Source organism: Lissotriton vulgaris, chromosome 6, assembly GCF_964263255.1.
Source record: "Lissotriton vulgaris chromosome 6, aLisVul1.2, whole genome shotgun sequence".
Lineage (NCBI taxonomy): Eukaryota > Metazoa > Chordata > Amphibia > Caudata > Salamandridae > Lissotriton > Lissotriton vulgaris.
Window position 1 is genome coordinate 887,771,931 of NC_141694.1, and position 24,075 is coordinate 887,796,005.

The window sequence follows — 24,075 nt, forward strand, 5'->3', positions numbered from 1 at the left end:
ATAGTTATTATAAAGTAAGGGGTGTAGTGTAGCTTATCATGGTGTACAGTGTATTCATTTTTTCTGTGTTTCTAATTTGTTTTCGCTTACTTTTCATGTACCGCGTATCTGTGGGCCTGGGAGTGGGGAGCCGCTCCATCTTTGAAACCTCTTGCACCCCTGTCATGTGATGAGGGACAATTCAAACCGCGCAGAAGCAAAACCCCGCCAGCTGGCTGCCGAAGCTGGGATGCTCATGAGAACCTGAACTGTGACCCAGCGAGAGGAGCCGAGCTGCACCTGAACTCGAAACAAAGTGATACTTTACTGTGTGACCCATTGTATTCCTTGCTGTCTATGCCCTGGGAACTGGAATGTAAGGGGTGGGTACTGAAATATAAATATTAATTATGAGAACCCAGAATTTTAGGTGGTGACAATGACCTAACCACCTCTCCTGACCAATAATAAGTTGGGGACCCTGTCACTTGCAACATTTGTGGGTGGTCTAGGGACCCGCAAAGGGTATAACTAGCCTAGTTTTAGCTAGAAAAATTGTCCGACTTGTCCGAGTAGCTGACCTGTCACCGACCCTACGAACTCTATAGGTGATTGATACAGAGAGCTGCGGAGCACTCTGTCCGAGATTTCCACAAACTCCAAGGGGTGGAAATAGTCTTAAGTGCTGGCGAAGCACTTTGCTGGGAGATTCGAGAACCCAATCGGGGTTACTGGCGGATTCCGTGCATAGAGGGAGTAGCGCAGGCGTTGCATCCGAAGCTGCAGGTGTTGGTCGTGCCCTTTGGTGAGCCCAGTCCTGACCCAAATCCTGAGGGGTATCCTGTCCTGATTGTCCGTGAGCTGTACCTGCTCACCTACTGACATCCTAAGTCCTTGAGGGTCCTTGTCCTCGCCTTTCCCAAAGCTGACCCGTGGCCAGGGTTAGTCCTCATTCCTTTCTTAGGTAAATATAGTGTGGGTGTTTGTCTATCTATTCTCCTTCCTCCTACTCTTTTAATAAAGCCTCTAAGCCCATGATATTCTCTCTGTCATCTCCAATGTCATATATGCAAACTGTTTATTAGTTGTGTTCCATTTTTCCCCTACCTGTAGAACATTATTGAAACTGTTTTACTTAATTAGCGTGATCTAAAATTCATTTGTGTTTAGAATCTAGGTTTGAATTAGCAATTAGACCAAGATCAGTTTTATCACTTATAGGTCTTTAGAAATTCACTGACTAATGTGTTTTAACTTACCTACCATAGTATAAGCCTGAAACTGATTAGCATGTTCCCTGTTACCCTTGCCCAGTAGAGTCCCACTCGCATTCAATGGTGCTTGCCCTCATTCATAGCTATATTATAGTTGTAATCTTGATGATTGATGTTTTGAACTGTATTAGTCTTATACTCCTGTCACTCTGAATTTTATCTACTATATAAAACTTTTAAAACCCTCCAGGTGTCTGTGGTCATTAGATAATCATAAAAGGGTTATTGAATATAAAGGTATTTAGGATTATCTTATCTCTTGTCCACTGCTAGCTCCTGATTCATCAGGAGAATATGTGCCTGTGGTTAGTCAGGTACATAAGTAGTACTGTTAAAGAAAACACATAGAATTACTGATGGTGGTGTGTAAACTCGCCCGATTCGTAAAAATACTGTCATTAAAAACGTCATGGGCCCAAGTGCGTGAAATCTGGTAAAACTAAGAGTCGGGCGACCTGCGCGCTCTATCAATGTCACATATCTCAACAACAATTTGGGAAGGCTGTTTTAATTTGCATAATGTGCAGTGGAAAAATAAGCTTAACCGGTGCATGTTTTTTGAGCTTGCCTTTGTGCAGAAATGAATAAAAACGTAATTTTTAAAGAACTGCACTACAGGCTGCAGTGGCAGGCCTAAGGTATGGTTTTAAAAGCTACTTTAAAGGTTACTTCACTGAGTGGCACAATGAGTGCTGCTGCTCACTAGTAGCATTTAATTTACAAGCTCTGTGTACATGTAATGTCATTTCCTAGGGACCTTCAAGTACATTAAATGCGTAAATCTGGCGCAGTTCAATTTTACGATGTTTGAAGGGGAAACCAAAGCAGGTTGTCACTGGATAGCAGGGGAAACGTACAGTCCTAATCCCCCAAAAAATGAGTTCAGCCAAAAATCATGGAGTCAAGGCAAAAGGTTTGGGGGAATACAACAGCAAGTATGTCAGGTCTAACAATGAGCCTCTGGTTCTTTGTCAAAAACCATTATATAATTGTGCTCCAGGCTCACAAGTTGCAGTCCTTCCGGGGGTAAGAGTACACTTTAGCATCAACCATGGAACTGGGACCTTCTAGGTGCCTTGTGGGGGGCTAGAACTCGATATCCTAGAGTGTACTAGTGGGGCCCAGGGCCAGTCCCATTGTTGCTGGTCAGTTGGGCTCTTGCAGAGACAGGGCTTCTTAGCCTTCGTGTCCCTGAAGATTACCAGGAGGTTAGCCAACTAGCCCAGGTGTTCTAATCACTGGTCCTTGGCATAAGTGGGAAGCAGGCCCAGCCCTTGAGGTTTGTCTCTCCATAGTATCAACAGCAGGAGCAACCCTACTCTTTCTGAAGTCCTGTATTGGTTCAAGAGAGCAGTTTTTCAGAGGTCCAGAGTGTAGGAAGGTGGATATCTGACTATGGCTACCCCCAACTTTTTGCCTAGTGTTTTGCTGGTTTTCGACATAGTTGGCCTGGGATCCAGCTATCCAGGACCCCATCATTCCTGCTCTCTCTGTTACAATGGACATCCATGTACTTTAGGTGCATTTACCAATTGGTATTGGGTCACTCTTGTAAGTCCTTGTACAGTGTACCATAGGTACCCAGGGCATAAGTGAACCCAAGGCCTACCAGGGGCTGCAGCATGTATTATGCCACCCCTGGCTGGCCATCCAAATCTGACACAACTGGCTGATCAATCAGCTGGGGCAAGGTGGTGTAATCACCCTTTGCTTTAGATGTAGTATACCTATATCTAAACCTAAACTGGACACATATACTCCTATAAGTCACTCCTATGGCAGGCCTTAACAATCCTGGAGGCAGTGTGCTTGGAATTATGTGAGATAGTGCTCTAGCATGAGCTGAGCCTGTCTGCAGCTTTCGGAACCAAGTCCTTTAGCTGTTTCCATGATAACGCTATACCATATACTCTTAAGTGCATTATAATCCTCGCGGTTATTGCTAACTTTGGCATAGCATTATCAAAACATGTCGAGTAAGGTGTCATACGAGTTGGAATACTACCCCCTCACCAATTCTGGCGACGGGGGTAGCATTCCACCCTTTTAGAGGGACACGACATGTATGTAACTGTGAACCCCGGTTAAAGTTAACTCGAGCCTCAGCATCACAAAATGGATGCTGCCACCACAGACACAAGTCTGGCATCCTGCTGCTGGGAGTGCTTCCAGCGAGGGAGGCCTGGACAAAGGGTTTCCTGCCTTGGGAGGTGCTAGCACCACCCCAGACAGGATTTTGTGTATTAGGTAGGACAGGCCTGAAAGGAATGAGACATGCCTGGGGCACACAAGGTGCCCTGTGCATACACTGGCTCAAACCAGTTGCTGGGGCACTCCAGCCTCAGCTCTGGCGCGAAACCAGACAAAGGATAGGGGGTATAACCACCCCCCTTCCTGGTCCCACCCATAGGAGGGACCTAGTGATAGTACAGCCCCCTTTAGCAGAATAAAGGTAGGAGCTGGTCCCATTCCAAATTAGATTATCCTGAACAACTTTACAAGAAGAAAGTCTGGACTTAGACGTTCTGCTCCACAGAAGACCAAAGAAATCTCCCTTGTGGCCAAGGAGTGACCACCCTGCACAAGCAGGCACCATCAAGCGTTCCAGTGGTTCACTTTGTCGTCTTCCCTGGTGGATCCAGACTTCAGAGCCCGACGAGACCCGGACTTCCAGACCTCTCAAACCTCTACCTACATCTGCAGCACAGCTGAGATCCATGGGTGTGACGAGACGGCCATCTTGACGAAACTGCACTTCGCTTCCAGCACGACTTCTGAGGTATCCTCGGCGAAGTGCTTTGGGGATTGAGAAGCCCCAGCCCCGAGCAGCTCCTGCACAGAAGATCAGCCCTCCAGCATCCACGAGATCTGCGTGGGGGTCCTTTTGCTTGATTGCTGCTCGACGCTTTGTCTGGTCACTTGCCGGCTGGCTAGTGGCCTCCTAGATGAAGATCCACGACATCAACACTGCTGGTCTGGTTGCTCCATTGTTCCAAAAGAGAAGTACCCCGGACCCTCCTGGTCCACACCAGACGCCTTTTCCACTCACCACGTGGGTTGCCTTTGCCAAGGCCTGTTGACACCGAATCCGGAACCAACACCGCCGACAGCGAGAGCCTGCGTGGGACAGCTTGTGCCTCCATCCTGGTCGTCGAAGACGCCTCCTGGTCCACGTGGCTGCAGAGTCAAGCGTCCACTCTTCACCTGATCGTGACCACATCATCTGGTTCCTTCCTGGTTCCACTCCAGTCACTGGCTGGTGACTGTGAACATTGTCCCCTCTGCTTTCAGGTATCCATCTTCCTTGATCCACCCTTGGATCCATCCGGACAGCTTCCTTCTGGTCGCCTGATCATCTTTTCTTCAAGGCTCCATTGACTTCAATGCAGAAACCCGACGCACTGTCACACCTATGCACCCGCAGCCCGTGGGTGAGGTAACGAGAGCATTTCGGTGCTCAAGGATAGATTGACTCTCCTAGTGTCCAGTTTCACAGTCGTTTTAGTCCTAACTAGTCAGAACTGTCCGTACTCACCTTTTTCGTAAACTGTACTGTCCATTGACTTTGTTACGCATCTCACGTGTGAGTTCACACTCAGCACACGCGTCCCGTAGGCCTCCTATTACTTACCTAAGGTTAGGGTAGTGTAGTCCCAGTGATCCTACAGCCTCTGGACAGCTCCATTCCTTCTATCGACTTCCTTATACCACTTGTTTAGTATATGGTTTGTTGCGCCCCTAGGGCAAAATTGTAACTTGTGCAACTTAACGTATTTTTCCTTAGAGTCTTGTCATGTGCTTAGCCCTCTGATCTCATAAAGAGTTCAGAGGTGTTTGTTAGTTAATAAATATCTTGTTTATTTTCATAACTACCTGTGTAGTTTCCTTTCATTTGGTTTTCAAGGGGTTATATGTGGTAAAACAGCTGGCTTCACATGCCAAAAGAGTTTAGCCTAAGACTGCTTTGTCCATGCTACCATTAGGATAGCTGGTCTATAAGGTTGACTTACAACCAATCACCATAAGGTTGTTTGGACTGATACAAGGTGATCACTAGAATTAGTGAGCATCATATATCAGGCCAACTTCTCACACAGAGTTTCAGCAGGTGCAGTCCTTCTGTTCTTTCCAAATCCAGCAGTATGATGAGACATGTACACATAAGTGCCAATTGTATGTCAATTTCGACTTTGTGGGTGAGGGGTACTCTCTAACCATTGAGGGAAAAATTCACCAGGGATCCGTACCCACTCTTGCATCATTTCCTGGGGAATTGCACTAAATATTCCCATAGTGCATTGCTCTGCCCAAATCCAAGAAGCCAATACCTTTCCTCCCTTGTTCAGAGCTATGGGCATACCCCTGAGGCGTGTCCATTATAATGAGCAACTCCTCCCAGAAAACCAGTTCTGCTACAGGTTTTTCACTCTCTGGAGAGCAATGCCAGCCTATCTACGTTCGCAAAGGAGAAGGCAGGCTACAGTGTGCCTAGTATTCGCCCTTTCAGAGGTGCTTCACCTTTGAAACTACATCGCCTGTGGCCACAGCCCTCTGGCCATTCTGTCAGGAAGAGGCCACATCTCCTCCCACCAACAGGCCTTTCATTTCCGGTTCCTGGGAGCAACTCACACCTACTGGCATGCGGGTAGCAGGCTGTCTCAGATGACAACTGCATTAGTTAATCTGAAATGGCTACTAGACCTTTGGGGCAAGAAAATGGTGACTATCTAAAGTCACCTTATATTAAAAGTTACTTTAAATCCAATTTCTGCGCAGTGTTGGGTTTAATGTAACAATTAATTTTGACCCTTAAACTATTATATCTGGTGGTCTCAACTGGAAGTTTGTGGTTGCATTACTGTAACCCAATGTTAAGCTATTGGACTTCCAGACTTACTACAGTGAAAATGACAATGGTGAGTTTTCACTGTCAGAACATGTAAAATGGAATGAAATGTCCTTCTTCTTAATATTCTGCACCGTGCCTTATGAACTTAGGAGGCCTACCTTAGGGGTGACTTATAAATATTTAAAAAGGTAGGGACATAGCAAAAGGGTTATTTTGCCATGCCGAGTTGGAAGTTTGAAAGTTGACCGACTAAGCTGCAGTGACAGATCTAGAGCCATGTTTTCAACTTGTCACTGCAGTGGTGGAACAATAAGTGCTTCAGTCCACTGGTGGCATTTACCATACAGGCCCTGGGTATACTTAGTACCAAATACTAGGGACTTACAGGTAAGTTAAATATGCCAATCATGTATTAGCCAAGTGTACATACTTTATGCGGGGGATCAGATCACATGCACTGAGGCCTCATCAGAAGTGCACTTCAGTGTCGAAAAACCGGCAGCGTCAATCCAAACATTTGTGGGTGATCATACAAAAAATATGCATTTCCTTACAATAATGATACTTTGGTGATGTGCTAAATAATGCCTTTCACAAGTTTTCCTATTTATATGGGGAATTACATTCAGATTTTGGTGCTTGTGGTACAAAAATCTACTCGTCCCAATATTTACTGCCCATTTTTCACTTTCACAGCGTCTGACCCGCTATAAATTATATAAGAAATATTCTGACTAATGGATTTTACCAACAACCTCCTAATTTTGACATTCCTATAGACAGTGGATTGCATGTTTATTGAAATTTAATTAGCCACTTGTAATCGAGGATTTAATCTTCACCAACACAGACAATAAAATAACTTTTAAACTGCGATACAGGATACCTCAAGCTAGCAGAAAAGATGCACACAGATGAGCTTCCTATTTTTACAGCACTCCATTCCTCTGTAGATAGGTTTGCTCTACCTTATATTTTAACACAGATTTGTATAGCACTGTACACCATTGATATGGCCTTGATACACAGATATTTAGAGAGCACTATCACCCGAGAGGGTATCCTGGCGCTGAGAAGGTGTGTGTCTAGCCACACCTAGTGGGACTACTCGAAAAGCCACGTGTTCATATTCTTGCGGAATTCAAGAAGTGAGGATGAGGCTCTTATGTGAAATGGCAGATCATTCTATCAGTGGCAGTGGGGTGGTGAGGAGGAGGGGTGGAGGCTGAAAATAAACTTACCTTCTCAGTCTCTGCACGCCTCTCCAACAGCAGCACCCCTCTCCTAAATCAGCTGGTAGCACCAGAAGCATCCAGGCTTCCAGACTCTTCCAGCCAATCACAACGCTGCCTTAGCAGTGCCGTGATTGGTCTGAGCAGTCTGTTTGGATGCTCAGGCAGTGCCTGGGGGGGCCGGGCATGTTCTCCACGGACTTTGCAAAGCAGCCCAATGGTGCACATGGCGGTTTGGCCGGCCTTAGAGGGCCAGTCAAGCCGTCATACGCATGTGACTGCAAAGCACTCTTGCTCCTTCAGCGGCGAGCCAGCCCCGCTCTGCCTGAACTGTCTGGAGCAACGAAAAATAAAATGATAATAGCTTCTTACTATTATTTTATTTGCCTTTTGCACTGGTCAAGGAGTAGTTTGGCAATGCTCCTCCGCCTTAGCGGAGGAGCCGCCACTGCATTCTATGCTTTAGGAGCGATGATGGAGAAGTCTTGACCACCAGATCTGGTTTTCTGAATGTGTGGGATTTGTGCAAGTATGATTCAAAGACGAGCAAAGGTGTCTAGGAGGGATGTGAAAGAAGATAGGATTGTTGAGGTATGCTGGGCAAGTGTTATGTAGTGCCATAAAAGTGTGGGTGAGGAGTTTGAACGGTGATGGTTTGTGAATGAGGGGCCAGTGGAGCTCCTTCAGAAGTGGTGTGATGTGAGTGCAGCGTGGGAGGATGAGAGTGACTCTGGCCACTGAGTCCTGAATGGTATGCAGCATTTGAAGACAACAAAGGGTCATAGTATATCTAGCTCAGGTGGAAAGGTTTGCATGTAATTAAGATTAAGATTCCAAAAGATTATCACAGTAACAAGCTAAGAACTCTGGGAACTATTTCGCTTAATTTACTTAAACAGTATACAGACCTTCCTGCCCTGCGGGTCATAGTGAAGTCTTCGTTTTCATCCATCTGTCTCCTAATTGGGTAACCCGGCTCTGGCACCTGGAAAAAATTGGTGAAAATTAGAAAGTATATTGTGAAATGAATACAAGCATGAATGGGAAAACGCTAGTCTCACACTGGCCGGTGCCTGTCAGGTCGGTGACGGTCCAGTCATCAGAACATACAAGAGCTCGGTGCAGGCATGTTTAACACATGTTGATAGCATTTATACACTGCCCTTTAGCCAGGGTAAATACAGGTATTCTGCAACAGTCCACCAAATAAAGAACAGCACAGGCAGTTTACAGCCGAACTTTGGGATTCAAGAAGTTGTCTCTTATTGTCACTCGGGGAGCATCACACAAACTCATGCAGGGCAGCAGGCGCAAAGAGTGGGATTAGGGTGATGGGAGGTACAGGTGACAGAGAGGAATATAACGAGGGCTTTAAGAGGACCGGGGTCCTGCTGGTGCACAACACCGGCAGTTCTAAAAAGCACGTGCTGAGAGGGGTTCCTATCGGGCTCTCCAATTTCGCCCTCACCCTCAGGATAAAAAAAAATCTTCACTCTGCAGCAGTACTGCCCTTCACCGCCTCTGATGTAACTTCAAAGAGGCTGGTTATAGTACTTTTACAGTCTCATCATTTCAGAACTGAAGCATTTTCATTGTTATATACAACGTGCCCGTAGTTGTTGCTTATTTGTCTTATGCAAGGAACAACCATTGACAAAACCAATAGCCCTGGCCGGTTGAACGTGTGAAGGTAATGCTGTATGATACATCTGGATTCAAGCAGAGAAGCAGCAAAATACCAGTCGAGCGGCAACCTGTACTATACTAAGCACGGATTGTTAGTTTATGTATTTTTAAGCAAAGCCCTCACGTACATCAGCCACGCCCCTTTGAGAGACACCGCCCCAGTTTTTCATCCCACTTAAAGCCCTGAGTATAACTAGTTTTAAAACCTAAGAGTCGAACTATCGAAATGGGATGAAAACAACCGATATCACCACTCATTGGGTTTGTGTGTGTGTGGGGGGGGGGGGGGGGGAGGAGGGCACAGCCTGCGACTTTGTGACTTGGCCTGCAGTTGACAAGGTGTTGAAGGCGAGGGGCATGCTAGCGGTGCCGTGAGTAGGGATGGTTGCTCGGCGTGTTACCTCGGTGTAGCTCCTCCAAGGAGAAGTGCTGGGGGAGTAGCAACGGAAGGCGACGTTACTGTTAGCATCGATGATCCTGGCTGCACTGGACGGTTCGGCGCGGACTGCGCCGCTGGCTGCTGCCCCACTGGCGATGCTGCTGGTCTCGCTCATGCTTTTGTCACGGGCGGGATCCCAGGGCAACGCAGGGCTAGCACCGGATCGTGTGCGAGCTCCAGGCAGCACCCGTAGAGCCTCCCTGTATTGTATTTAAGCGTCATCCGTGTCTCCACGACAACAGGGAACGTACATGAGGAAGCACAGAGCGCGCGCCCGCCTCAGCCCCATGCATAGAGAAGACGGACTGTTCAGCAATGCCAAACCCAGGGACTATCCTCACTCGATCTCCGCGATACAGCATGTTTGTTACACCCTGAATTAGAATGGAGTCTTGAGAAAGTCATGGTCTGGCTTTATTTTCAGACGGATTTCTTTCTTGGGCATATGTTGTGTCTTTTTAAGTGCGTAGAAAGCGGCAATACCCTCAACTGTGCTGACCTTGGAACTAAGGAGCTAGCCCGAGTCTCGGCGCAAGCTCAACATCCTGTGATTCTCTGGACAAACACTTATCTCCCCCTGCCTAAAAAAAACAAGCATTTTCAATGCAATAGGTCTCGCATTTGTTAAAGTTAGAGCTGTTGGCGTTGAAAATGGCAATGTTTTTTACTTTTTTTAAAATTTATTTGCAGTTGAGTAATTATATTTGCATATAGGGCTAAAAGAAAAATCCTAAATTCTGACCCCAAAACTGTGTTGTTGCCCATGCAATGCAATAGGTCTCGTTTTAGTGAAATGCAGAGCTATTGGCTATGTAAAAGTAATATAGCATTTTTTTTACTCTATTTTTAGCGGCGCAGTGGCATGAAGCATGCTGAGGAGTTACTAAGTGCGACAGTTCAGGAGCTGTGCGAGGTATGGATCTTTTTGGCTTTGAAGGGTTACATTTTTGACACAGGCTAGACTTCTACTGTGAGGGCTTACGTAAGGCAATACCCAGCGCTTCACTAAGCACTACAATATAAATTAAAAGACGGAATATTGTCTTCATTTTTAGCCCCTTCCATGCTCCCAAAGGCCGACGTGAGCACTCCCTCCCTGGTGTTGCGAACGGCCAACGGCTGTCGCAACCCCACCCACCTTTTAGAACGCCCTCAACGCGGCGGAATTCCTGCCGCGGTTAAGGCGTTAAAAATCCATTCTGATGAGAAAAAGGGGTGGGAATATTTTGATAAGTGAAAACAGTGCACCAAGGATGCTACAAGTAGTCCTAACCCCTGCGACCAGGGCCAAACTAAAGACGGGAAGAAATGTTAGAAAATAAACAAAAGAGGGCACAGACTCACATGAAGATTTTTTTGGCTGGAGAACATTAGGAACAACATATGAAACAAGCATGGGGTGGACATCGTTCAAATCACATTAAGTTAGAATGGAATGCCCACAGACATCCACATAAGGCAGCATGCACATTCATATACAGTATTACCAACTGGAGATACATTTACACACTCACACGTGCATGCACATATATACAAGAACACACACAGGCACTCCTACGAATATGTGCACACTTAGACACATTTGCATGCAAGCATGCACTTGCACATATACACGCACACACTTTTTTTGTCTCACCCCTGTGAGATGCCTTGAATGAAATATTCAATTTACATGTTTGGAAAAAGTAAGCCTTTGAAGTGCTCTGATGGGGGCAGCAGACAGATGCAGATACAAGGCAGATAGGTGGCAGACATAGAAACAAGAGACAGATGAACAGACGGAGATAAAAGGCAGATATGGTGGCAGCCAGAAACAAAATGTAATCAAGAGAGAAGGATCACTTGTCCTGCACAACCAGGGTATGCAGGTATCGTTCTGACTAGTCCCAAGTAAAAAACCCTCATGCACGTGTATAGTTCGTAATTGTAGCGGTATATCTTGGTTCTCCGCTGTACTTAACACGTTGTGTGCATAATCATGGGGTTTAGTTGTTATGCATCCTCCGCCAGGAGGCTTTACCCTTGGTTAAGACAGTAGTGATCAGTGATTTGGTAGTGAATGGTTTAAAAACATATTTTCTTATTGGAATAATACATTTTATTCGTTCCAATTCTGAGATAGTGAAGTTAAGATTGTGTGACTGAGAGTGATAATGGCTCTCTCACACTTCATTTAGTGAACTAGGTCGACATGTTTCAGCCCTTAGGTTGCCAAGAGGTCAGGTGGGCTTTCTTCAGGACCAGAGTGTAGTGTGCACAGAGACCAAGGGCGTCTCTGTTTGTGTTAGGCCATTAGGTTTTTCCTATAATGCCTTCTTTAAGTTCAAAAAGGAAATAATGTGAGTTTTACTTCCTTACAGGTCGCTGGGTACCTGTGAATGAAAGAGTATAGAATAGGGTAGTGGAATTCACAAGTGACTAGTGCACTGGTAAGTTTACCAGGAACAGTAATTAATTTAATAATACGGCGCGTTTGAAAAGTTTTTAAAAATTAGAAATTTGCAATACTATTGTTAGCCACAACAAACCAGCAGACAAGTTCGACTCTCCCATTGTGATGTGATTATTAAGGTGTAACGAGGTATCACTACACATTGTTCGCGTTGTTAAACATTTGAAACATAAATCGCTAGTATTGTGTGCTTGCATATCAGACTAGACTGTGCAGCGATTATATCCCTGTTTTGTGAAAGTGTTAGCGGTGGATACTTCCGCCGATATTAATTACACCATTTGCTGTCGGAAAAATGGGACATACCTGGATAAAGAGTTACTATTACCTCAGGGGGCTCCCAGTGGGTCAGGAGACCTACTAGAAGACAATAACGAATATCAATATACTTCGTTTTAAAAATACGTTACGGTTTTGTTGCGGTGGTAGCAAGGGCGTTGTCTTGTGCTACCTACAGTTTCATGTAACACGACTAGTGCTGACTCTTCCAATCTGGGCCCGGGAGAAAGCATTCTCTGCCGGGTTGTCAGATATGGGAGGTGACAGCATGGCCATCGAAAAAAGACTGGTCCAGTGTGGTCTTAGTCTTTTTTCTTATGGCAATACAAATATTATTGGTTTGGAATTAATCGCATTGTTATTGCACATTCGTTATTTATAGAAGTAAAAATAGGGAGGCAGAGGTTACTTCTGTTTAAGTGGAATAATTTCTGATAATTTCCGATCTCATTTGGTAACCTGAAACCATTTCCAAATTATGCCGTTTTGGTTAAAATTCCTCTGGGAACATTACAGTTTACTAACCAGGTACATGGAAGTAGTATAGGGATGGACTGTATGACAGGTTCGTGCGAACTGATTTACTTAAGGATTTTTGTCCATATTTCTGATTTTCAGATTGGTTACTTTTTTACAACTTAGAATTGGGGTTATATTGGGAAATAACGACATTTTATGAATTCATTTACAGCAAATGGTCGGTGTATTTTTTAGTTTCATAGATTCTAGAAAAGTTCAAGATACATTCAGTTTTGTGGCCAATTATTTGTATACACTTCCCCATGGGACAGCGTCGTTGAGTCCATCTGAATCAGTCTTTAGGCGGTGCACCCACCTTTGTTCCTTTTCAAAAAGTATTCCTTCAGCATTGTGGTATTTGTTTCCCAGGGTTTCTATAAATACCCATTTTAGGTCTTCAGTTGAGTGTCCTGCTTCGAGATAGTGACCTGACATTTTGGTCGTGATTTTTTTACACTTGACGTTACTCCGGTGCTCACAAATACGTTGCTTGACCTTTCTACAAGTCATTCCGATATAGCGCTTTTCGCAAGGGCATGTGATCATATAGATCACATGGCTGGTATTGCAGTTTGTGTGGTTGACCAATTTCCATCTGAAATTAGGTAACAGTTGGATCTCTTTTGCAGTTTTAGTTAGTGGGCACACCAAACATGAACCGCATGGGAAATGTCCAGTTACTGGACAGATGTCCCATAGATGATTAGTTACTCCAATCGATTTCTTAGGGGGTGGTCTGGTGTGGACCAGTATGTCTTTTAGATTGCGAGTTCTTTTATTTGCAAATCTGGGTTTGGGCCATTTTAAATTGGCTGAGGTCAGGATTCTCCAATTTCTGTTAATGATCTTTTTCACATTGTTGCTTGCCGGGCCATATGTAGTTACACACGTCATAAGATCTGGTTCAGGTGTTTCTTGTATAGATTCCAGAAGACTTTCTCTGTTTTTATTCCTTGCCCTCTTTTTGCATTTGTCAATTACTCTTTGGGGATAATCTCTTTCTTTGAGTTTTTCACATAGTTCAATTGCTTGTTTTTTGTACTCTGATGTTTTGCTGCAGTTTCTGCGTAATCTAAGGAACTGACTGTAAGGGAGATTCTCCCCGAGGGGGCGAGGATGAAAGCTTTGGTATGAAAGTAAACTGTTTTTTGATGTTGGTTTTCGGTAGGTCTTTGTATGTAGTGTATGATCCTCGGCATAGATGGTTATGTCCAGAAAGTCCAATTGATGTTTGTCTGCAGTATAGGTAAATTGTAACCATTCATCTCTTGTGTTGATCCATGCATGGGAATTTTTAAGGCTTTCTTTATCGCCTTCCCAGATTAAAATGATGTCGTCGATATAACAGCGCCAAAATAAAATCTGTTTTTGATATGGATTGGTAGAGTTGTTGACGTATTCTGCTTCAAAGTTGCTCAGGTAGAGACCCGCTACACTCGGAGCGAATGTGCTCCCCATTGATGTGCCATGGCATTTTTGATACATGGTGTCGTTATATTGGAAGTAGTTTTCCATAAGGGCCATCTTACAGCACTCAAGTATAAAATGTCTTGGTGTTTTGTAATCCCAATCACTGCTGAAGATGACGGTTTTTAGTGTCTCGCAAGTTTTTTGTTGGGGGAGACTTGTATAAGGGCTCTCTACGTCGAGACCTAATAGGGTCATGGTTTCTTCTGAGTAATTGAAACCTTGCAAGAGATTGAGAAGATCCCTTGTATCCTTCAAATAGGTGGGAGTTTTTTGTGTCAGGGGCTTCAGATATTGGTCTGCAAACTGCAACAATGGTTCTAATATTGATCCGATCCCAGAAACAATGGGTCTTCCTGGTGGTGGGTTGCGACCTTTATGAGTCTTTGGTAAGGAGTAAAAGTAAGGTATCCTGGGAGCATTAGTTTCTAGGAATTCTGCTTCTTTCTTTGAAATCCAATTGTTGGTTTCTGCTTCTGTAATCATCAATGTGATAGTTCTCTGTAATCTTGGTGTAGGGTCCTTAGAAAACAACGCAAGGCGTAGTAACATACGCATCTTGAATGTTCCTGAGGGGAGCGAGGGTTCGGATATTAAGAGTTACATAATCACTCTACTAAAAGACACTTTAAATCTTTCCCAATCCATTGAGGAGTTAGCAGCGGACATTCAACGCATACATCAGGATCCCTTTAGACGTAACCTCCAGCGGACCAAGCCTAGGAAAATCCTCGTAAACTTTCACACCTACTCATTGAAGGAGCATATTTTGAACCAAGCACTTAAGCTTAAATCGCAAACATATAAAGGTTATAACTTTCAGATTCGTTCAGATTTGTCCCGCTTCACGTTGGACAAACAATGGGAGCTGGGCCAAAGGATGGACGCTTTTCGTAAACTGGGCGCTACAGTACAGATGGGTTTCCCTGCATCCCTTAAAATTATGCTAGATAACAAAATGTACAACATTAGATCAGTGCAGGCTGCAGATGATCTTCTATTATCCTTTGGCAGCAGGAAACAAAGGGAGTGATACTAAGATGTGTTGAAACAACTAAACGGAACTAAAAGAACGTCATTAACTCTTAATCTCTGAACCCTCACATGCCCGAAAGTCCAAATACCTAATGCCTATAAGGCTAAAATACATTGATTAGGAAATGTTGATAAACCATACCTTACCATGAGTAAATGTAAATATGAATCTATCTTGGGTAATCTTTAAAAAAAAAAAAAAAAAAAAAAAGCGAAATCCTGTGGAAGAGGGAAAGGGTAATAAAAGAAGATCACAAAAAGTAAAGTTAAAAAAAAAACAAAAAAAAACGGAATAAAAGGGATAAAGTTAGGGAGTGAAAAAAAAACACAACTATACTCGCACTTAAGATAAACATAAAGTGTAAAGGCGAGTCACACTATAAATATTAACAGGCACGTGGTGGCGAGATGGGGAAGAGCTGGGGGCACTTACTTCCGGAAATTTTCCGGTTGGTGAGTACGAGGTTTTCCCAGGGTGGGGAAGTGGGGAGGGGAGGGTATGGGGGGGTAGGGGGGCACAACCACACTTCTAAAAATGAGCTCCAATCTTTTTGTGTAAATAAGTTTTTGAAAGCTATGTTTTTCATTCATCTTAAACCAAATAGCAATATTCTGCTTGAATTGTCCAAACTTTTCCAATCTTTTCTTCTTATTGTCAGCTCTAACGAACAACTTAAATTTACAACTTAATGAGTAAACTCAAAATATTATCCTGGAATGTTAATGGTCTCCGCACCAAACCTCGTGCTAATAAAATCATGCAATATCTTCGAGATATCGATGCGGGAATCATTATCCTCCAGGAGACTCACTTAATTGAAAGTGAGATACTCGAGTTGGTTCGAAGGAATAGATGGATAGAATCCTCGATTTCAACAACACAAGGTTCTAATACACGGGGGGTCTCGATTTTTAAAAAAAAATCCGTTACATTTAAGATAAAACAGCAGAAAGTAGACACTGGAGGGAGATGGGCTATCGTAGCAATAGAACTAGGAGACATCAAGTTAACACTTGTGGGATATTATGGTCCAAATATAGATGACCCCTCAGTATTGAAAACCCTTTTTAACCACTTGCTTAGTTTCCCAGACCCGGTGATTATAGCGGGGGATTTCAACATTACTTTGAATCCACTTCTGGATAAATCCCCTAATAGTAGGCAGAAAACCATTTCTAAATCCAGAAATTGTCTGCTAGGTTTAATGAACCATTACGACTATATTGACATCTGGCGGTTCAGAGAGGGTCAAAGGCAAGAATTCTCATTTAGGAACTGGAAATATAGACATAGATCCAGAATTTACTTTATTCTCACTAGTAGAGCGCTAGCTGAAGACATTACTTCAATACAATACACTCCAATGCATCTCTCTGACCATTCTGCAGTTGAGTTAGAACTAAAACTGGCTACGACACCTCTTACAAAAATATGGTCCTTTGACAGATCTCTACTCTCTTCAATAGAGGATATTGAATTTTTACAATCAGAAACAAGATACTTCTTTAGTACCAATAAAGACACAGCCTCAATAGGAATAATTTGGGACGCATTTAAGTGTACATTAAGAGGTCTCATTAAAAATAAAGTAGCCTATCGTAGAAGACAGTATACAGATGAAATTACCTCCATTGAAAGTAACATTTTGACAGTACAGAACGATATAGACAACACTGCTCCTACAGATAATCACAACCTTGCCGCAAAACACGCAGAATTGGATAGGCTAAAGCTTTCATTGTCTGTAATTCTGGAGAAACGGGTCATGCAGAGATGGGAGGCAAGTAAACTCTCGCATTTCCAATATGGGGAGGGGGCAGGGAAATTACTTGCCTGGAAAACAAAATCTGATCGGGTCCGTAACAACATATCTTCAGTCACATCAGCGGGGGACACCTTTTCCAGGGACGAGGAAATCAGAGCAGCTTTTAGAAATGTTTTTCAATCCATATATCAGGACGACCTTATGCCTAATCAGAATGATATAATTAATTGGCTCGAGGGTATATCTCTTCCGTCTTTAACAACAGAACAGGCCTGCTCTTTGGATGGGGAAATAACCATAACGGAGATAGAGGAGGCCATAAAGAAAGCAAAGAGTGGGAAGGCTGTAGGCACTGATGGTTTGCCTTGTGAAATTTACAAAAAACTTATCTCAGAGGTTTCACCAGTCCTGGTTACTCTGTTTAACCAAATTCTTAGAGATGGCGAGTTACCACCGGAGTCATGGAATAATGCCTCTATAACCCTCACCCTGAAGCCTGGTAAACCCGCCTCAGATTGTGGTTCATACAGGCCTATTTCTATACTAAACGCCGATTATAAAATTTTTACATCTATATTAGCTAATCGGTTGGGCCGGGTAGCTCCTGATATCATAGCTCCGAACCAAAAGGGGTTTATAAAAGGGAGACAACTTTGTGAGCTTACGTATGAATTGATTGGTTCAATGGATATTGCTATAAAGGAGGCAATCCCTCTGGTTGTCCTCACTTTGGATGCCACCAGGGCCTTCGACAGGGTGAATTGGTTGTACCTGTCGGAGGCCTTGAGGAGGTTCAACGTGGGGGACAGATTTCGGAGGACGATAAATCTTCTATATCGTAGCCCATCTGCTTCACTGTTGATTAATGGAGGCTTGACAGAGCCCTTCAAAGTCATGAGAGGAACCAGACAGGGTTGTCCCCTGTCTCCCCTTCTCTTTGATGTATATATAGAACCCTTCGCTCAAACCCTCAGAGACAGTATACTCATTAAACCTTTTATTTATGGTGGCTGGGATAAGAAGGTGGCACTTTATGCAGATGATTTTATGATTTTTTCTACGAGTTATGACGAAGCATACCCAGAGATAATCGAACAGGCCCTTATATTTGGCAAAGTGTCAGGATATGAAATTAATGCCCTAAAGACAGAGTCAATGTCTTGGAATAGTAATACAACTGATAACAACGGGACATCCAAAAACCAAATTCGTTATCTGGGGGTGAACATAGTTAAGGATATCAACGCGATTGCTTCTCTTAACTTTAACAAAGTAGCCGCAGAGTGTCGGAAACTTATGAGAGATCGGTCTCATCTTCCGCTCTCTGTTTTGGGTAAGGTTAATTTGGTGAAGATGAGTATCTTACCGAAAGTTTCTTTTCTGTTTAATTCAATTCCATTTTTTTTTTATCCAAAACTAATCTCAAAACTACAGAGCGCGATCACCAGCTTTATTTGGAATAGTAAAAGTCCCAGAATTTCGTGGAAAAAAATTAGGCGTCGTAGGGAGAAGGGAGGGCTGGCTGGCCCAGACCTTCAAATATACGCATGGGCTTTTCAGCTATCGCACATGCGTATGTTGCTTAAAACCCCTACATCTACAGGGATGGGCCCTCTTTTTTCCATATTATTGGAATGCGAAGGAGTAAATCAAGTTGGTTTTTTGTTTAAATTTGGTGACCCCAAATTCTTTAAGAAGATAAAATTGAAAGTTCTAAAAGGGATTGTATCTACTTGGTACAAAGTCAGGCAAGCGATAAAGGTTGGCTACTATTCAGCGAAGGCTCCGATATGGAACCTACCCGCTCCTCCCTTATGGACAATAGATGCCCTTAATAATCCGCTAATAGAAGCCGGTATCAATAGTTGGGATGACCTGTTTATGGATGGGTCTTTACTTCCATGGGACTACCTAATTAATAAAGTAGGCCCAAGTCTGTCGAGATTTAAATATATCCAGATCTCTAGCTGGGCACAGTCATATAAAGAGCAGCCAACGCAAAGTAACAAGCAGCCTATAGGTGGTTTTAGCGATTTGGTAACTTGCCTATTAGACAGCCCAGTGGTAAAGAAAGAAATATCGCGTTGGTACAATAAAATAATAGATGAAATAGATGTCAACTTTCAGCTACCGACAACACTGTGGGCAGATCTAATGCCAGGCTTAGATGTGGAAGAGCTTTGGACTGCTTCCTGTTCATTGCTTTGGGACCTAGTTAAACCTTCGTGGCTTCGTAGGAACCACCTTTTTACCATACATAGGGCATACTATTCTCCCCATAGGTTAACTAAGTTCTCATTAACAGGTCCAGTCCTATGTCCTAGATGCGGGCTAATCGCAGCCTCGGATATTCATATGTTTTTAGAATGTCCAATTCTATCGGATTATTGGGAAGCTATTAGGAATAAGCTATCACAATCTTTGGGTGAACATGTCTCTATAGACCTAGCTCTTGTTATCTTTGGTCTAAAAAGTAAAACCTGCAACGCAGCAACCAAATTGATATTTTATTCCATTCTAGCGGCACGTAGGGAGATATGTAGACATTGGAAAGATGTTAAACCACCTACAGTACATGAATGGCGAACATCACTCCTTCAAATTTCCAAACTAGATCTAGCCAGGGTAGGGAATCCGAATAGCAGAGCGTTCTGGGCCATGCTTGGATAGCAGCGATAACGCCTGGGTTTTTTTTTTTTTCCCCAGGTCCTATGATTAATGTGCGCATCGCCTATCCTAACTAGTAAGACTAACAGTCTTGGTACTAAAGGGGTCTCGATAATTCGGGCACTATCAACTAAGGTACCGCCTAAAGCAGGTTTAAGCTTGGTCAGTGTATATGGTGCTGATGGGAACTGGCCTCCCCTCTCGCTGTATGAATTCCCCTACCAACTATAAGCTGAGTTAGCACAGTACACGACTAGTCGGCTCATTGCTTTGTGGTGTTTTTTTCTTGGTTTTGATAGATTGGAGCAATGCACACAAATGAGGATAAAAAAAAAAAGAAAAAAAAACGGAAAAAAAAAAACTGTAATGTTCCCAGATGAATTTTAACCAAAACGGCATAATTTGGAAATGCTTTCAGGTTACCAAATAAGATCGAAAATTATCCAAAATTATGCCACTTAAACAGAAGTAACCTCTGCCTCCCTATTTTTACTTCTATAAATAACGAATGTGCAATAACAATGCGATTAATTCCAAACCAATAATATTTGTATTGCCATAAGAAAAAAGACTAAGGGCCCGATGTAGGTAGGGCTTTACCGATCGGTATCGGCCGAAAATACCGATTTTTGGCCCTTACCGATCGGTAAACAGCCATCGAGATGTAGGGGACCAAAAACAGAACGATTCGGTCAGAAAACCGAATCGGAATGTGTACCGAATGTGAAAGAATCCGATACGTACATACCGAAAATCGGATATGTAACGAATCGGAAAAACACCGATTCGGTTACAAAGACCGAATCGGTCCATGTACCGAATCGTTAGTGACACCGAATCGGAAAATCACCGATTCGGTCCCACTACCGATTCGTTAGCGACACCGAATCGGAAAATCACCGATTCGGTCCCACTACCGAATCGTTAGTGACACCGAATCGGAAAATCACCGATTCGGTCCCACTACCGATTCGTTAGTGACACCGAATCGGAAAATCACCGATTCGGTCCCACTACCGATTCGTTAGCGACACCGAATCGGAAAATCACCGATTCGGTCCATGTACCGATTCGGAAAAAATACCGATTCGGACATGATCCGATTCGGAAAACATGCCGATTCGTATAAATCTCCGATCGGGAAATTCCCCGATTCCGACAGTTGGGGAGATGTAGGGAGGCACAGAAACACCGAAATCGGCTCAAAATCGGTAGAATTCACTCGGTATTTACCATGGATTGCAATCAGGTGGTAACCAACTCCAACCCATATAAACAGTCCCAAAATGCATTGCAACTTGCAGGATGGCAGCTTTCTATGTCATTGCGAGGCGGCTACGGCTACAGCAGGAAGGACTGAGGGAATGGCTAAGAAATGAACAGGTCTACAGACAGAGGATAACCCTGTTCATGCTCACTGAGGCTGAGATCCTACAGAGATACAGGCTGGACTCTGACACCATACTTGAGCTCATCAGGGACCTTAAGCCATACTTGGACCACCACACCCCAAGGGCACACGCCATCCCTGCGCACGTCCAGGTGCTATGCAGCCTACACCTGGTAGCGTCTGGCAGCTATCAAAGTGGAGTAGCAGCAGCAGGAGGGGTGAGCCAGAGCAGCCTGTCAAGGTTCTTCCACATATTCCTTGACGCCATGATAGACAGGATGGACCAATACATCTCATTCCCTGCAACCCACGCAGAACTGCTACAAACCAAAGCGGACTTCTACCAGATGGCACACTTTCCCCAAGTCATCGGTTGCATAGATGGCACGCATATTCCGATTTGCCCACCAGCGGACACCGAATACATATACCGCAATCGGAAATCGACACACACCATCAACGTGCCGGTGATCTGCAATGCCAAGTGCACCATCACAGACCTGGTAGCAAAATTTCCAGGGAGTACCCATGACTCCTATATATTCCAACAGAGCGGCATATATGCACGGCTGATGGCTGGCGATTTTGGAGAAGGATACCTCCTAGGTGAGCCACATCATCAGACCCCCATAACACATAGTAGGTAGGTGTAATACATGTATGCATGTGTCTAATGTGACCCCTTTCTCTTCCAGGCGACAGTGCATATGCCCTCCGCTCATTCATACTCACCCCCTACCTCAACCCCTCCACACCCAGCCAAAGGAGGTATAACCGGGCCCACATACGCACAAGGAATGTTGTTGAACGGACCTTTGGCATCTGGAAAAGTAGATTCAGATGCCTGCACAAGAGTGGAGGTGCAAGGCAGTATACCCCCATCACCTGCTGCAAGATCATAGCTGTATGTGCAATGTTACACAACCTTGCGGTCAAGAAGGGCACTGAGGTGGAGTTGTCTGACTACGAGGACTATGACGACGACGAAGCTGTGCCACTGACACAGCCAGCTGGGGTGTGCACGCCATGTGATGGCAGATACAGACGTGAGGAGATCACTGAGAACTATTTCTGACTGAGTACAGATGCAAAGACAGCTAAATGTTGCTTGGAAAATAAACTTTTTAATAGTGATGCACCACAGTTACATCACTGAAGTGCATAGAAAAATGGAGTCTGTCAAAACAAATAAAGTCCAGGGTTCTGGTATGATCATCCCCCCTTGCCAGCCTATTTTTTGGCCCGCTTTCCAGACCCACTGGGGTGTCCCTCGGCCCCCTCCGAATGGCCAGCAGCATCAGCGGAGCGCCTGGTGCTCCTCCTTGGCTCTGATGCAGCGCTGGCCGGGCTGCTGCGGCTGCTGCTGTCACCAGCATCACCCAGGTCCAGGGCAGGATTGGAGGCGGCGTTTGAAATTAACATGGCCTCCATGGCCGTGGTGATCCTGGCCATCCCCCTGGTCAGCTCAGCAGTATGCTGACTCTGCACCGACTCCTGATTTGCGCTACGATGGCACAGCTGTGCAGTCGCCGCTGCAAGGCGGGCCATGGCCCGGTTGAGCACCCGGGCATCCCTCCTGCGCGCAACCTCATGCTCCTCCTGCCTGGCAGAGGAGTGGGTGATGGCAGTGGTCAGCCTGCCCAACCCTGCTGCCACCTCCTTGTTGCTGTCTACAACAGCCTGGAACCCCTTCACCAACTCCCCCATCTGCAGGTTGTGCTGCAGGAGCTGGCGTTGGCAGGCCATGGTGGATCTGGCCTGTTGGCGCTGGATCTTGACCATCTGGCCCTCCAGGCCCAGGAACACACTGCCCTCCCGTGCTGGTGCAGCAGTGGTGGTGGTGGTGGTGGTGGTGGCACGGCGTCTGGCACTGCTGCCTCCGGCCTGCTGAGTGGGCTGGGGTGCCACTGGTGGTGGTGTGGTGCTGGCCGGTCCCGGAGCCCCTGCTCCCAGGACAGGTAGGACGGGTGGCAAGGCCACGGTTGTGGCAGGAGATGTTGTCGGCGGAATGGTCTGCCTTGTTGGGGAGTTGTATGGGGAAAATTGCAAGGGGGGTGAGCTGGGCAGTACTGGGGAGTGCACTGCCTGGAAATCAATCACCAGGACTCCCTCCATTCCAAGCCCTGGGGTGTCTCCTTCCTCATCCTCTTCCTCCTCCTCCTGGCCAGGCTGGCTGGTGCTCGGCCCTGCCACTGCAGTATGTGAAGTCGAAGCTCCCTCTGCTGCCACAGTGGTGCCGCCTGATGGTGCCCCTAGGTACAAAGAAGCATTTGTAAACTGAGTGCCGATGTATTACAGTCAGTACAATTATGGCATTCCACATGTCCTTGCATCTCCTTACACCGTGTCACACTGTTTCCTGTCTTGTGATTCTGCACTGACATATTTGGCTAACTCCTGCTGACTACATGTACCATGATGCTTGTCTCTTGTATGTTGGTGACAGTACAGTGCTGGTGTTTGCCTATGCATTGTGTATAATGGGGAGGTGTCTGGTAGGGTGTGTCATGATGCGCATGCTTCTTACCTGTAGCTGTGGCCATCGCAGTGCTGTCCAGGGTCCCGATCCCTACAATGCTCTCCCTCTCGATGGTGCTGGAGACAATTTCCTCCAGCTCGGTGAGGGGTGGCGCCGGGTTCTTGCCTCCTCCGGTGAGTCCTGCCTGCCTTTGGAGGTCGGCCAGCTTCCTCTTGGTGAGGCTGCGGAGGTCATAGAACCTTTTCTTAAGTTCCTCAATGGACCTGGGGGTGACTCCAGCAGCATTTACCTTCTGGGCGATGTCTGCCCACAATCGCCTCTTGGTGCTGTCTGGCACGTTGAGGGACAGCTTGCCAAAGAGCTGGCGGTGCACCCTCACCACCTCCTCAACCAGCACCTGTAGTTCTGTGGTGGTGAATTTGGGCTTCCTCTTTTGGGAGGACTTCTGGCTTCCTGCCTGATCTGCCATATTCTCTTGCTCCTGCTCAGTCTGCAACCTCCTTCTCCCACTGCTGCTAACTGTGTGTTGGGCTCAGGCAGGCTTTCCAGAAACTTCTAGAAA

At 45.1% G+C, this 24,075-nt stretch overlaps 1 protein-coding gene across 1 annotated transcript in view; it reads right to left on the minus strand.

Moving 5' to 3' along the window:
* The window catches only part of CCDC170 (coiled-coil domain containing 170), a 252,752-nt gene extending 243,092 nt beyond the window's left edge, over window positions 1-9,660 (minus strand). Inside the window, exons 1-2 of the mRNA XM_086926876.1 lie at window positions 9,422-9,660; window positions 8,243-8,319 (exon numbers count right to left, since the gene is read on the minus strand). Coding sequence (XP_086783002.1) covers window positions 8,243-8,319; window positions 9,422-9,574 — 230 coding nt within the window. The 5' untranslated portion in view covers window positions 9,575-9,660. The remainder of the gene's footprint in view (window positions 1-8,242; window positions 8,320-9,421) is intronic.
* Between the last annotated feature and the right edge of the window lie 14,415 nt (window positions 9,661-24,075).